The sequence below is a fragment of the Vitis riparia genome, chromosome 1, assembly GCF_004353265.1.
Source record: "Vitis riparia cultivar Riparia Gloire de Montpellier isolate 1030 chromosome 1, EGFV_Vit.rip_1.0, whole genome shotgun sequence".
Taxonomy (NCBI): domain Eukaryota; kingdom Viridiplantae; phylum Streptophyta; class Magnoliopsida; order Vitales; family Vitaceae; genus Vitis; species Vitis riparia.
Genome location: NC_048431.1, coordinates 8,622,866 through 8,638,579, shown reverse-complemented (window position 1 = coordinate 8,638,579; position 15,714 = coordinate 8,622,866). Strand labels below are relative to the sequence as shown.

At 33.4% G+C, this 15,714-nt stretch overlaps 2 protein-coding genes across 5 annotated transcripts; one reads left to right on the top strand and one right to left on the bottom strand.

The window, feature by feature from the left end:
* The first annotated feature begins 5,745 nt into the window (after positions 1-5,745).
* Positions 5,746-8,822, top strand: LOC117913038 (transcription factor ABORTED MICROSPORES-like). Of its 4 annotated transcripts, none has more exons than XM_034827932.1 (9): positions 5,746-5,946; positions 6,147-6,252; positions 6,329-6,511; positions 6,591-6,669; positions 6,750-6,818; positions 6,977-7,681; positions 7,782-8,108; positions 8,194-8,370; positions 8,456-8,822. In XM_034827932.1, exons 2-9 carry the CDS (start codon positions 6,152-6,154, stop codon positions 8,651-8,653), a joined length of 1,839 nt encoding a protein of 612 aa, XP_034683823.1. In that variant the 5' UTR covers positions 5,746-5,946; positions 6,147-6,151; the 3' UTR covers positions 8,654-8,822. The 4 variants fall into 4 exon arrangements, with proteins under 4 accessions (XP_034683823.1, XP_034683803.1, XP_034683813.1 ...); XM_034827912.1 differs by having other exon boundaries at positions 6,115-6,252; XM_034827922.1 differs by having other exon boundaries at positions 5,746-5,950.
* A 2,737-nt stretch (positions 8,823-11,559) lies between these two features.
* On the bottom strand, positions 11,560-13,761 carry LOC117921183 (polygalacturonase 1 beta-like protein 3). The gene is made up of 2 exons (XM_034839038.1): positions 13,631-13,761; positions 11,560-13,538 (listed from the first exon to the last, which is right to left on the bottom strand). The coding sequence occupies exons 1-2, from the start codon at positions 13,676-13,678 to the stop codon at positions 11,712-11,714; spliced, it is 1,875 nt and encodes a 624-aa protein (XP_034694929.1). The 5' UTR covers positions 13,679-13,761; the 3' UTR covers positions 11,560-11,711.
* Positions 13,762-15,714: the final 1,953 nt, after the last annotated feature.

Here is a 15,714-nt window from a genome sequence, read left to right as displayed (position 1 = left end):
TTTAGATGCAATAATTATGATATGAATGTTCCTAAATTGTTTCCAATCGACAAAGATGTGTAACAGGTGTAAAAAGCCAATAAGCTTTCAACTCAATAACATTTTTTTCCTGAATCTTAACATGTAAGAAAGTGGAATCCCCTTTTGAAGGGGTGGAGACTAGGGTTCCTCTTTGAAAAACTGAATGTCAAGAGTGTCTCAAGCCCTAAAACCTTAAAGAGGTTTATATAGGTTTCCTTGTGAGTTTAAGTGACTTGAGCCCATTGTAAACTACCAAATTTTATACCCATTTTAGAAGAACCCATCTTGATCATTCATTTTCCCCTTCATTTACACCATTCATTCATCTAAAACCCTAAAGACCACACATTCTTTCCATCTTCAGTTGCCTACTCCCATTGGGATTTTCCTTTTCTCCTCTTCCTTTTTCCTTTTCCTTTCTCTTCTTTCATTTCTTTTCCTTTTTCTTTCTTCACACCCACCACCACCTCCATGGTCAGCCACTGCTTTGATGTTGGTAGCATCACTAGCAGTTCTACGATGTTGACCAACAGTCCTCTTTTTCATCTCATCTCACTCTTTCTCATTTCACTATGTATTCTCTTTCTCTCTCTTATTTCTTTTCTTTCCCATTTTGTATTGCTACCATTCTTCACCACCCTACCTTCACTGTGCCTTCCTACCAGTGACTATCTCGGCTACTAATCACCACCGACGAGCCTCTTTGATCGATGACACTTCTCTTCCCTTCTCATCTTTTTTTTTTCTCTCTCTATATCTTTCTCTCTTTCGTTTCCTATTTCTTCTACACCTGTTTTCTTTGTTTCTCATTCTCTTATCTGTTAACCACACCACATGCTTCCATGACTATCATCACATGACACCACCCTTTTCAAGTCCACTACCACCATTTTTTCTTTATTTGGGTTTCAAGATAAGTCCTCATTTCCTTATTTTTATTTATTTTATTTATTATTATTTCTTGATCTTCATAGTGCACTATTTATGAATATTGAACCTGGGATTGTAGATATTGGTTATTAATTGGAATTTTGGATTTTGGGCCTATGACATGTTAGATATTTTTATTAAGTTTCATTTATTCATTTGAACCTATTTTTATGATGAAATTTATTCAACTAATTTAATTTGATGATTGTTTGTTATTAGTGTCAGACTTATTTATTTATTTATTCAGGCTATTCTTATTTTCTATGCATGAGCCTATTTCTTAGATTTTTTTGGCTAAGCCTGAATGCTAAACACATGGAGGGTTGGATTTTCCCATGGGAAGTTATATGAAGTGAAGAACCCTAAGGGCTTAAGCAATGGGGATGGCTTGGAGAGTACTACTCTCTATTTTTTTTTTTTTTTTTTTATTGTTCTCTCACTGCATAATATTGGGTATATTCCCTTACTTGTTTATTTATTTCTTTTTATTTATCTTTAGGAATATTTGTTTAGAGTATATTTTTTTGAGTACTTTTTTTTTTTTTCTCATATATATGTTTGTTATATTTTAGTTTTGATGTTTATCTTTAGTCTTTTTATTATTTTATCTAATTTATTCATATTCTCCCTTATGTTTATTGTGAAGTTTCTTTCCATTTCATTCCATTGTATTTTCAAATATCAAATTTATAAATCTAATTTTTTTTTAAAGTAAAAAAAGACTTCAAATCTTTCTCTTTTTAATTAAGTGACTCTTCTGAAAAATTCTTATAGTTTTTGTATAAAATTGCAAAGTCACTTCTTCAAATAAGATTTGTAAAATCACCTTTTCCAAATAAAAACTATAAAATCACTTTATGAAAATAAATTTGTAAAATCATTTTCCAAATAGAAACTAGAAATGCTTTTAAAAAAAAAAACTACAAAGTTTTTTCAATAAAATTGTAAAAATGTCAAGATCTTTCTTTTCAAATAAAAATCTCTTTTTAAATAAAAAATTTGATTTGTAAATAATTTCAGAAATAAAATTTGTAAAAACATTTTGAATGAAAATTAAATTGAAATACATTTTTTTTATTAAATTGGTAAACAATTTTTTTTTAGATAAAATTCAAAATTTCTTTCTTAATAAAATTGGACTTGAAATAAATTTGTAAAATTCCTTTTTGAGTAAATTGGCAAGAAAATATTAAAATAAAAATTCAATTGAAAATAAAAGTTGAAATAAAATCTTTTCTGAAACAAAAATTGGATTGGAAATGAAAGTTGTATTTAAAAAAAAAATCTTTAATAAAAATTGGATTGTAAAATCATTTCTTAATGGAATCTCTTGTTGTAAATAAAGAAAAAAAATAAATTTGTGAAATTCTTCTTCTAAATAAATTTAGAAAAAGATTACTTTTTAATAAATTTGTTAAGTTTTTTTTTAATACTTTGTAGGAAAGCCACTTGTTCTTAAATAAAATTTGAATTGAAATTTCTCTTTTTTAATAAATTAGTTAAAACCTTTTTCCTCATAATTTTTTTTTTTCCAAAATAAGAATCAAATTGATGCTTTTTAAAATCACTTATAAAAATCAATTTCTTTGCAAATAAAATCAAATTAGAATTTTCTTTCTGTAAATGATTTTGTAAAAATCAGTTTCTTTTAATTATTTGTAAAAAAAAAAAGTCTTTAAACAAAAATTGAATTGAATTCCTTGAAGATAGAATCGTAAAAATTCATTCTTTTTCTAGTAAAAATAAATAAAATTTTTTTTATAAATAAAATCAAATTCAAACTTTTCTCTCTAAATGAAATTTTATTCAATAAACTCTTCTAATAAAAAAAAAAAAAAAAAAACCTCTTTCAATTTGAATAAATAAATCAAATCATTTGTTAATAAACTGAACTTTATTTGTAAATAAACAATTGAATTTTCTTTAAAATTGTGTTATGACATTTGGAATAATAAACATATTTTCTAATAAATCATTTTGCGCACTTAGCTTATATCAGTTTTGTATATTCTGGTAATTTATTTTTTAGCTAATGTCATGTTGTATGTTTGCTTGTATTGTGTTTTTTTTTTCAATATCCATGTTTAATTAATCAATCGTCATAATTTTCTCCATTCGTCTAGTAGAGACCATAGATATACAGGGTTAAAGGGCTACTACAACTTATTACCATACTTTCCCAATAGGTAACTTAATTCCTAAATTCATTTTTGGTTTACAAACTTGTTACTTTTTCAAATAAGGAGTTACACAAAGTTTTATTTCTTACTTTATTTTCCTTTTAAAAATAAACTAAAATAAGTGGAGACTAACTTTTTCAAAAATCAAATTTTCACTAATAAAAAGCAAGTCTCACCATTAAGTGGGGACACACATGAAAAATACGGGTCCACACTCATCTAAGGTTTAGGTCACTTAATCTATCCCATTTGGTCTTAATTAATTAATTAGCATAATAAAAAAAAGACCATTCATAGACTTTAAAGCAACCTTGTGTTTTTATGAAAACATCTTTATGCATATATATATATATATATATGAATAAGGAACTTAAATATCCCTCAATAAATGTACCACCAAGGAATATGAGCATGAACATGGGTATTATTGAGACCTATAAGAAAATACTAACTCAAAATCTAATTCTAAAATTGAATCAACATCCTATTATAGAGAGCTAATTGAACTCCAATATCTTATGATATTAAAATGAGATGTAAACTTTTGTCTATGACCTACTATCCATTGCCTGCAAAGTTCCTATGAATTGGTATTTGTAATCTAATGAGGTAGATGCTATCAACCTCTCAAATCTTTAAGTCTCAAATCCTTCTATTATATAATCACTTGACATACTTTAACTCTCTAAGAGCATATGTCAAATTCCAGTTAAGGAATTATAACGATCATAAATTTCTTGATCACGTGTCTTTAAGATTGAAAGGAATCCCGAATCACTCTATTTTTTATCCTATGATCAAGTTAGGCACATAAAATCTACCTGAGGCATTTAGATATTATGCAACAAAAGCAAAAATTAAAGACCATTTTTAACATAAAAAGATCTAGAATAGTGCTTTAGAAAACAATACCTCTAATTTGGATATTCCCAAATCAATTCCTTTAGATAAAGATCAATGTTGTAGCCATTGGAAGTTTTGTGAACCAAAGATCTCCTACCCGATGGCTCTCCTTTTTTCTTTAGCACACAAATAATGAGAGGTTTGGGAGGGTGGAGGCTAGGATTTTCTCTCATTGGATGATGGAAGACTAAAGTATAGAAACCATTAGCCTTAAGGGGGTATTCTATAGGGTTCCTAACTGGGTTTAAGTGACTTGAGTTCATCATAGGCTTAGATCACTTAATCCAGCTCAAATAAGATTTTAATTGATTAATTAACTCTACATGATCTTCTAATTAATTAATTAGCTCAATCCAAAAATATTGTTTACTAATTCCTATACAATCTTGTGTAATTACCAAAACATCCTTATGCACATAAATGAACTAAGAGTTAATTCAACTCTCATAAATTGTGTCAATAAGGTATTATCTCCTTCAATGTCCAATGATACTAATTAATCCTTATGCACTTGAACAAATGCTTGTTAATGTAGGTGATATAGCATAACAAAATTTTCATAATCTTGCATCTTTAAGGACCTTAATCCCAAGAATTTATTGTGCCTACTAGATTTTCATATATAACTAAGTAGACAACAAATTTTGACTAATGACAATGTCTCTATATTATTCTCAATGAGTAGATTATCATCTACCTACAAGATCTTAAAGCACCACTATGCTTTCACTATGTCTTCTTGTACAAACAAAACCCTTTACTATGAAAATATCTGGTTGCATCATATAGATACTAACATCAAGATGACCTTTCAAGAATGTTATCTCGATATCTAATTGTTGTATCTCATAAATGAGATGCACCGCAATACATAGGAACACTTTGATGGATTTGAATATGGCTACTAGTGAAAAAGCTTTTTGTAATATTATAAAATATTAAATCAAATTCAGGTTAGGCTTAGGTTGTTTAAATTTTGATCCAAATCCAACTTTAGTTCGGGTTAAAAAAACTTAACCCAAACTCAACTCGAGTATTAAAAGATGATTGCTCAAATTCATCCAAATTTCATGTTGAGTTAGGTTAATTCAATCAAATTACACCTCTAGTGTAAGTGAAAATATGATAATACAATCAAGGTACTAAAGATATAAAGATTTGATTAGATTGCTTGAGAGGTACCTTCAGAAAAGTGTGACCAATTAAGTTATATTACGTATGCATTTAGGGCTAATTACTTTATACTAACTGCTTTGTAACTTGATTTCATTTCATTTATGTTTCAGTCTTATGTTTTATACTTTAATCATATTATTTATAGCTTCATTCAAACGAGTTAGATTTTTTTCCTTTTTATGCATTTTCAATTATGAATATGAGGAATTGAATAAGTACCTCTTTGGTAACTTCGTTTTTTTTTTTCCAAAATATAAATACGTGATACTACAATTATCTTAGAACTTTGATATTTTAGAATATTTTGCTTATTAACATTGGAAGACATATCCAATTGAAGAAGATTCTTTTAGAGTAGTTTTCAATATGATTCAATGTAGGAGAGTAGTTGAGAGACGAAAGAATATATAACCGAATTAGTTAGGCTTTTGTACGCCTTCTTAGCTCACACGATACGCCCTTTCATCATTACTTCTCATATATCCTTTTTATATTCCGTTTTTTCTTATCTTCTTTACAAAACTCTCTCCCTCTCTCTCATGCATGCACTACACTTCACCTACCAAAGTAAAAGCCAAAACCCCAAATATAAAACCAAAGATTTTAGACTAACGAAGAATTTGAGCTTTTGCTTTTACCTCTCTCAGCCCATTTGCTGAGATGGGGTTTTCTTGGATGAAGTGGGTGCTGTCTCTTGGATGATGTTGCAGTTACCTATTGCTATCAACTAATCCAAGTTTGTATGGATATTCGCTTTTGTTTCTTCTCCTTTTCATTGCTTTCTTCTTTTGTTTTTTCTTAGTCCCAAGGATTATTCAAGCTTAATATTCATTTTTGTCTAGTTATCTGGTAGCTTAAACTTTTTGGCAATGGATAGTTTGTCATGGAATTGTGTTTAATGTAGGTTTTTTGAAGTGGGCATGATGTTAATTACAGGAGAAATGGTCAACATGGTGCAGAGCCTCAAGGAGAGGCTGAGGCCTCTTGTGGGATTGAAAAGCTGGGACTACTGTGTTCTTTGGAAACTAAGTGAAGATCAAAGGTTGAGTGAAAAGCTTCAATCTATGTCTTGTGCTATTTGTGATCAGCACATGATTCATAATTCGGTTTTGTTTTAGGTTTCTGGACTGGATGGATTGTTGCTGTGCCGGAAGCGAAAACAGTACTCAAAATGGTGGAGAGGAGATTCTTTTTCCTGTTTCCAGTGTACTTCTTTGCAGGGATGCCATGTTGCAGCATCCAAGAACCAAATCTTGTGATCTTCTTGCCCAATTGCCTTCTTCTATTTCCCTAGATTCTGGGTATCTCCCTTTTTTTCAGCCTTTTCGCCTTAAATGACATACAGTTAAAACTTCATCTGACATAGATGCTTATAAGCAGGATTCATGGACAGACCTTGATTTCAAACCAACCCAGATGGCTCAACTTCTGTAATAGTTCAGATTCAAGCGTTCTCGAAGTGAGTAGTATTCCAAATTACTATTCAAACTAGGCCAAATCCCCAATCGAGATAATGATTTTCCGCTTGGGTTTTTGCAGGAAACAGTTGGGACCAGGCTCTTGATTCCAGTGCTGGGAGGACTAATTGAACTGTTTGTTGCTAATCAAGTACTATTAATGTTTCATATAATGTTGAAAAATATTAATTAGCTGCATCAAATTGTGCATGATCAGTTCTTAACTTAGTATTTTCAGGTTGATTTGAAGAAAAATGATCTTTTCATAATGAAAATGAAATTGGTAACTTCATTTATTTATTGAAATAGGTAGCTGAGGATCAACATGTAATAAACTTCGTCACAACACAGTGCAACATGATCTTGATGGAGCAGGAAGCCATGATGAATTCAAGCAATATTGATACAATCTTCTCAGTTAATGCCAATGCAGGCAATGCAGATGAGGAAAAGGATCCCAACAATCATTTCCAGGCAACAATTTCCCCAGTAACAGCATTGGAGAACTTGAATGATCTGCCATTTGACATCTCAGTTGAACGAATCCGCCTATGCAGCTCTCCCATGAACTTCTTGCAGCAATTCAGTTACACCTCTGAGAGTAGCGTCAAGAATGATATCTTCTTTGAAGGATCCGATGGCTCATTTCTTTCAGAGAAGGTGATGAACCCCTTTCAGTCCTCAGATTGTGGATTTCAGGAGATGGAGGCAATGCAGAAATCCATGATGGTGTGTACTAACAATTCCAAAAACATGCATAGAGAAATGATGGAGCCTCTAGCAAACAAGGAGCAGCTGGTTGATGACAAGGATTCGAGTACTAAACGAATGGCAAACCAAGCTGATTCGGTATCAGACTGCAGTGATCAGATTGATGATGATGATGATTTGAAGTACCGAAGGAAGACTGGAAAAGGGACTCAATCAAAAAACTTGGTCGCTGAGAGGAGGCGAAGGAAGAAGCTTAATGATAGACTCTATGCGCTTCGTGCTTTGGTTCCCAAAATATCTAAGGTGGCTGTCATTCTTCTTTGGCCTGGTCAAGATTCTTCAAGATTAATTCACACTATGATTAGTACTTTTTACTGATATCTGATGTATTCTTGATTCCTAGTTGGATAGAGCTTCAATTCTGGGTGATGCAATAGAATTTGTGAAGGAGTTGCAGAAGCAAGCAAAGGATCTTCAAGATGAGCTGGAAGAGCATTCAGACGATGAAGGGGGGAAGATTAATGCAGGCATCAACAGCAACCATAACAATGTCCAATCTGAAATTCTGAACAATGATGGATCAGGAGTTAACATTGGGTCTAAAACTGAAAATGAAGAAGCTCAAAACGGGCTTCATATGGGAGAAGCAGGCAATGGCAGTGCCTGCAGGCTCCCTAAGCAAAACCATGAAACTGATCAAATCAACAATGACAAAGCACAGCAGATGGAGGTACTTGATGATATTTATTGTTTCCATTCTGTGATTCTCTTTTCTGTGTGTTCAATTGGAAGTGAAAGTTGAAACTATGCTGCAGCCCCAAGTGGAAGTGGCTGAGATAGAAGGCAATGAGTTCTTCGTTAAGGTGTTTTGTGAGCACAAGGCTGGCGGGTTTGTGAGGCTGATGGAGGCTCTGAGCTCTCTAGGCTTGGAAGTGACAAATGCAAATGTAACAAGCTGCAAAGGCCTGGTTTCTAATGTGTTCAAAGTAGAGGTAAGGCCACCCTTGAACACTTCTCATCAACTGTTTGATAAATTATTTTCATGTTTATCTGTTGATTTTCTCATCTTGGTAGCAGAAGAGGGACAGTGAGATGGTTCAAGCTGACCATGTCAGGGACTCCTTGCTCGAGTTGACAAAAAGCCCAACTGAAAAATGGTCTGATCAGATGGGTTACCCTTTGGAAAATGGCGGAGGCTTGGACTTTCACCACCACCACTACCACCTTCACAGCCATCTTCTCAGTTCTCACCACCTCCACCACCATCAGAATTAGGCATATCACTTCGACTTTTTCCTTTTTTCCATAACATATAATACTGTTTACATATGATCATCTTCATGGTTCCAAAAAAGAAGTTCCTGAAAAATAATGAAAGGGGAATATTCTCAACGTGTTTATTCTCTTAATTTCAGTGCAAAAATTAAACAACCCATTGATGTTATGGAGTTATGGGACCATCAAACTCATATTTAACAAGAAACAAGTTAACCTTTGGCACCTATTCTGGATCCATTTTTAAACAAAAAAATAAAATAAAATAATGCCTACCTATCTTTATTTTATTTGTCTTATTTTATATTTATTTCGCTTTATAGCTTTTAAATAATTCTCTAAGTCATCCTTCTACTTTCACCAGTGGTATGGGAGGTGATATCCTTCCATCTCCCCCTTCTTTTTCCTCATTGTTGAATTGTTTCATACCTTTATTCTCTATTACTTGAAAACATTAAGGACAATGTTTTGGTTAGGTCAAGGGGTGTAGTAGTTATTGAATATTATATGAATAGGATGTGATGATATATGGGTGGTAAAGGATGGGTTAGAATGAAAAAATTACCAAAGAAAAAACAAAGAAAGGAACCCTTGTGCATACTTGCACTTACCCTAAATTCAATTTTGAGAGTCTTTCTTATCAAATTTTGGAGGCTGAGTAAGTTGAAACTAGGTTACATCAATACGAAGGGTCAAATTACTTGATTAGGCCGTAGCCTATAACAAACATGGTTCAACTTAAAACCTAAACCATTAATAATCTAAGTGGATATTTCTTGTTCACCCTTTATCACACATGGTGCACATAGACGAGTGAGGTAGGTTGAAGGCATCAAGGGTCTAAGTTCTTGTATGATAAATTTTGGGTTTATCATCCTTAAGTTGTTGTTGGGTTTGCCCTTGGCAAGAGTCCCTATTGAGTAATTTAGTACTCTTTACTCCTAGGTAAGAGTTGAGGTTCACATCAAAATGTAGGTGTCTTGAGATTGAAGCATATGTGGAAAAACCTATAATTGACCAGAAACTAGGGTATGAATCCGAAGAAAATCTCTAATTAATCCTAGTGCCCTAAAGCCTTATGGCTTGGGAGTTGCTAAAGCTTTAAAAAAAAATGGGGGTATATATGAGGAACTATATCAAAGTTAAAAAGAAGAATTAAGCCTATTAGAATTTACAACTAGGTTAGTATAAGGCTACAAATCAACAAGGTACTTTGATATTGGTTTATTCTCACATCGAGTGTTGAACCTCAAAAGGTTACTATGCAAAACACTAGAGCTATATCGAAATTTTGCATGAGCTTGCTTCACACTGTCACATTTGTTATCAATTTGAAGATTTCAAACTAATATTTTCATTCCCTTGCTTAATATTGTATTCGGCTTATCAAAATAGTTGTATAATTATCTACTCTCTAGAAATTTCAATAACATAAATTTATTCAATTTATAACATTTTCTCTAACATCACTCATTTTCTTTTACTTCATAGGCTTTAGATTCATGGTTTGTTTCCAAGCCAAACTGATGATAGAACCTATCAAATCAATTTCAAGACTAAAGAGTGGGAGGGACATTAATATATAACTTACCAAGGCTTGGATTGTGGTCATTTCACCCTCTTCACCAAGGTTTTGCAATTGTGCAACCTCCCTTCTATCTATGTATTTGCCATTGCCCTGATCGTGGAGGTCTTTGCCATAACCTTAGTTAGAGAGGTCTTAGTTTTGAGTACAAGAGCTTCATTTCTAAAACTAGGGCTTGACCCTGTTTGTTATATGCAATATTGCATTTGTCATGTTATCCATCACATATGCATCCATGTAATGAGAGAATTCTTTGGCCCATTTCCACAACTATCACATGCTTAAATAATAAAAGAGCAATTTTGTCCGTGTACATCACGTGGACCTCACATCAATTATGCATCTTTCATAGATTTCTAGGCCATTATTAGGAAATGAAGCCCCAGAAGCACTATTGTCCTGATACTGAAAGCCATTCATTCATTACCTTCCACCTTTCGGAAGCCATCAAAGCATTTGTTAGGTCCAAAGATTAAAACGTTGCGAAATTTGGGTGAAAATATCAACATTATTTCAATGAAATATCTTCAAATTTCAGTGCATCGACCGGTCGTGATACCAAAAAGGGATGGAAATCTTGGCTTGCCAAAAATCAACCAATATTGTCGTTATTTACTAATATTTCTCTATTTTTTCCTACATTTTTTTTATATTTCTATGAAAATTCCTAGTATTTCTCTAAAGTCTCTTGATATTTCTCCTCAATTTCATGATATTTCTTTAATATTTTAGGATTTTATCCTGATTTTGTCACTTTTCTCTTTCTTTCACGTACTAATGAAGAGTAACATATTAATAAAATCTTTGACATCTCAACCCAAGACATGAAATTAATATTAAATTTAAAAAAATTAAATGAATTACTTTTAATTAGCGAACTTTTAAATTTCATTCAATTGAATCATCATAATAATCTTCTTAATGAGTTTTTTCTTTTTTATATTTTTAAATAATAATTAAATATTATATATGTACACTTATTATTCTTTTATAGACTTAAATACATCTATACTAATTAGATAATAATTTTAATATTAAATGTGTTTAATAAATATATTTTCAACTTTTACAAATTAATGTTATAAATTTTATCATACATATATAGTTTTCTCTAATAAAACAATTTCAACATATGTATTATTATTTATTATTTAGTTTTTTGAGTTTTCATAAATTATTACTTATTTTACCATCAATTTCTTTTAAACCGGTATTTTTTAACCAATTTTCTGTCCAACATTTTTCTATATTTATCTAAATTTTAACTATCCATATTTTTATAATTTTCAACATTTTAATCCTTCCTTAGCTCTCGCACAACTGAGATAAATTACCATCCTTAGATAGATGAAGCAAATGCCTTGAAATATTTCACCATGACTCGTTATGAAGGAAACGAACAAGCAGATGTCGGGGTCGCGCCAGCTTGGTTGACCAAGTGGTTCGAACTGAGCTTACAAGGTGGGTCATGAATCAGTCTACAATGGTCCAGGTCATATCATTCTCGAAGATCCAGTGACAAACTTCAATCCGGCCAGGGCCCGAACCCAATGCTACGAATGCACCATGACCTGCGCTCCAATCGGAGGTGTCCAAGTGACAGATGGCAACACCTTGGTTAATGTTGGCTTTGGTTTTCGGGTCCAGGAGGTCCGCTTCATAGACCCGAACCTTGGGAACGGAGTGGCAGTAATAGAGTAGATAAGGAAACAGGCTCTGGTGGCAGGACACCGATTTGGTGACTTGTCCACCGTTGATCCCTTTGACCGACCCGATCATTACGTTTTGTTTTGACCCTTCGACGGATTGGGTGGTGCGAACCACAACGTTGCGGCCGAGGACGGTGGTGGCGAAGTCGATCATGTCCTCGATGGAGGGGACGCAGCGCTTGGTCTCGCCTTTGCTGGGTGCTCTCTCGCAATCATCCAATGCCTCTGTGAACATGTGCTCCATGCTTGAGTTATCCGCGGCACGGAATATTTTCTTCATCTCCTCAAGTTTGGAGGTTGAAAACGGTAATTTGGAGGAAATACTGCGGGGCAAAAACGACCTTTTGGGCATTTTATCCCTAATGTCAGGCATTGGCATCACAGTCCCCTTCTTCAGCATCGACTCGCGGAAGAATTTACCCGGCTCGATCCACCTATTTACGGAACTGCCATTAACAGCCGTGGAAATCATGGTTTCAGAGCTTTTGTTAGTGTATCTTGAAAAGGAGATGCCCTTTTTAGCGTAGTCTGTGAATGTGTTGTTGACGCCGTAGAACTTGAACCCAATTTTGTGGCCCGTCGCCCCTTTGCCATACCCAGTGAAAGTGTCCGTGCCTTCGTTGAATGATTGTCCATAATTAGCGAAATTCACCTCCGCGGAGTGGGAATTCTTGGCGTAGGATCGGAAAGAGTCGTCTCCTACGTTGGATTGATTTCTGTAACTTTTAAAGGTGTCGATCCCTGAATTACCGCCATCACCGTAGCTCTTGAAGTTGTTCACTGGTACGTTACCGTCGAAGCCGTAAGAGGTGAACTTATCGTTGGCCGCGTTGGCAGTTCGACCATAGCCGGTGAATGTGGATCCGATTACGTTGGTGTTCTCTCCATAACTCGTGAACTCGTTCGGAGATCCCTGGCTGTTTTTGCCGTAGCTGGTGAAGTACTGATCCCCAGCATTGCTCTCTGTCGAGTAACTCCTGAACGATTGTTTACGGGTATTGCCATCGGAACTGTAGGAGTTGAATCGGACGTTGGGAACATTGGATTCTTCGCTGTACTTCTTGAACTCTCCGACACCGCGGGTCGCTCCGGATCCATAACCGTTGAAACTCAGATCCATTGTATTGCCCTCGGGACCATAATTATCGAAATTGTCGTTGTGGCCGGCAGAATCACGGCTGTACCTCCTGAATGAGTCGACCGGAAAGTCGTCGGTGTAGTTCTTGAAAGAGTCGGTTCCTCCGTGTCCACCAATTCCGTAATTGGTGAAGTTCTTGTTGGAGTAGACGGCGAAGTTGGAATTGGGTCCATGCTTCTCCAAACTCTGCCCCAAATCAGGAAAGCAGAATAAATTCGCCGACTTACAGAACGCCGGCAGGTAGTTGGAAAGGGCATTCTGAGCGGCAAGTTTAGTAAAAGTTGCAGACTCAACTGCACTCAATGGGGATGCCCTGGAGAGAAGGAAGGTGGACTTTTGCAAGTCACTGCCGATCTGCTTATTCCAATATCGAACCAAAGCCGCTTTGGGTGTGAATGGGTTTGCTCTATCCCGCGATTCGCCTGCAACCTCACTGCCTCCTCCCAAAGCAACCTGCATTGTAAATTAAAAGATGAGAATTCAAGAAAAAGAGAAGAGAATGTTGAGAAAATACGACAGAGAGGTGGCAACAAAATCAATCCTACATTGAAAGCTAAAGCTGAGTGCAAAAAAATCAGAAACAGATGACTCATAAGTTTAAGTCGTTCAAGCCTTTTTTTTCTCTTTCAATTTGAGAGAGCTGCAGACGTTGGTGGGCATTTTTTTCGTTGGGTTTGAATCAGAAATTTATAAAGCTCGGTTTATGATGATGAAAGGGCTGAGTTAATAATTCAATATTTGAAAGAAAAAAGTCTTCTAGAAAAGCTTAATTTTCCTTATAAGCATATGTGATGTCATATGATAGGTGAAAGTTCCTGACGTTATATAAGTATGACTTCTTTTAACCCTATAAACGTGTTTTAAAACCGTGAGGGTCTTTGAGCTCAAAGTGGACAATATCTATAGTGAGTCGTTATAAATGGTATCAGAGTCAATCTTCGACCTCAGTGTGGAGATTTGTTTGGCCTCGTAAGAGGTATTTGTCCTCGTAAGAGGTATTTGTCTGTTTGACCCTATAATCTCATGCAGACACAACGTTTTACGTTTTAAAGCCAACGAACAATATTTATACGGTTGGGAGTAGATCGTCATATATACAATCCTATTACCATGAAAAAATCACGAAAAATAAAAATAAAAATTCACTATATCAAAAATTTGTCCATGGTTAGGAGCGGATCGTCACATATACAATCTTGTTACCATGAAAAAATCATAAAGAAAAAAAAATCACTACATCAAAATTTGATAGAGATGAGCTCATAATTATCATAACCTCATATATATATATATATATATGAGAGTAATAAATAAAGTAGGTTAATCGAACTTGATTTCATAGTGCAAGTTTTTCAAATTGAACCAAATAGTATTTAGATCACCAAACTCTAATAAATTCATGTAAATGAAATTCATCTTTGTTGAAAAATTAAGAAACCTGACTAATTGTAATGTGAGTGCTGCTATCCTTTCTTCTTAAAAAAATTATACATCCATTAAGTACGAATTAATAAGAGAGACAGTTTATAGTAACTTATAATTATCCACTTAAAAATATATTAAACTTTTGGATAATAGTAATGGAGTTATTTATAGTTATTCTAAATAACAATAAAATATTCCTGACGTCATAAATAAATATGCATGAGGCAGGAAAATAGTAACTCCACTGCAAGGAAATGGAATTCAAAGTGGAAAAGTAAAAGAAAATTCCTGCAGCTCAAAGCGGAAAAGTAAATAAAGGGCACCTTTAAGCAGCCGCACGCATATCCTGAGTGGGGGCACGTTATTTAAACAGACATTCGAATGTTTGGCCGCCATTTGGATCTTTTTATCATGATCCAGCCCCCACCATTCTTGAGGCTCCTCGAATCCTCAATTACACTACGACTAACTAAAGCACGGCAAGTAGGTATGAAGAGAAACCAACCATGGTGGTTTCACTTTGTACTGTTTACATCTTCGGATTTTCTAATTTTATATATGATGGTCATTGTTTGTAATTTTGTATCTTGCTTTCATTTTATCTCATTTCTTTGTCCTCTTATTTATGGATATAAATTTTATCACATATATTCAATGATCAAGATGAGAGTTTGATGAGTATTGATTCATTATCTTAGTATTTTTTTGTTTTTTTTTCTTCTTTTATTATTATTTTTAAAATTTATATTTGATTTATAAATATAACATTAAATAAGATAAGAAATAGAATATATCATATTCTTTATCTCATAACCAAACATAAAATCGAATAAAAATGTATTTGATAATGATTTTTGGAAATATTTATAGTATTTCTAACATTTAAAAAAATTTGTCTTTCAAGTATAATAAAGGATAAAAACATTTTCTATAATTGCTATACGTACCTTAAATAATAAGATATATTATCAATTTCTTTTCATATCCCATGTACAAGGGTACGATAATTCTAAGTTAAGATATCATATATCATAAATTTATTCTTTGCATCTTTTTTTTTTCATGTTACTTTTATGTAAAATAATAAAAAATTATTAAAAAAACAAAAATTATTGTTGAAATATATATATAATATTATTAATATATATTAAATATATAATATAATTTTTTTTTTATAAATTTTAAGTCTTCTAATAATGAATAT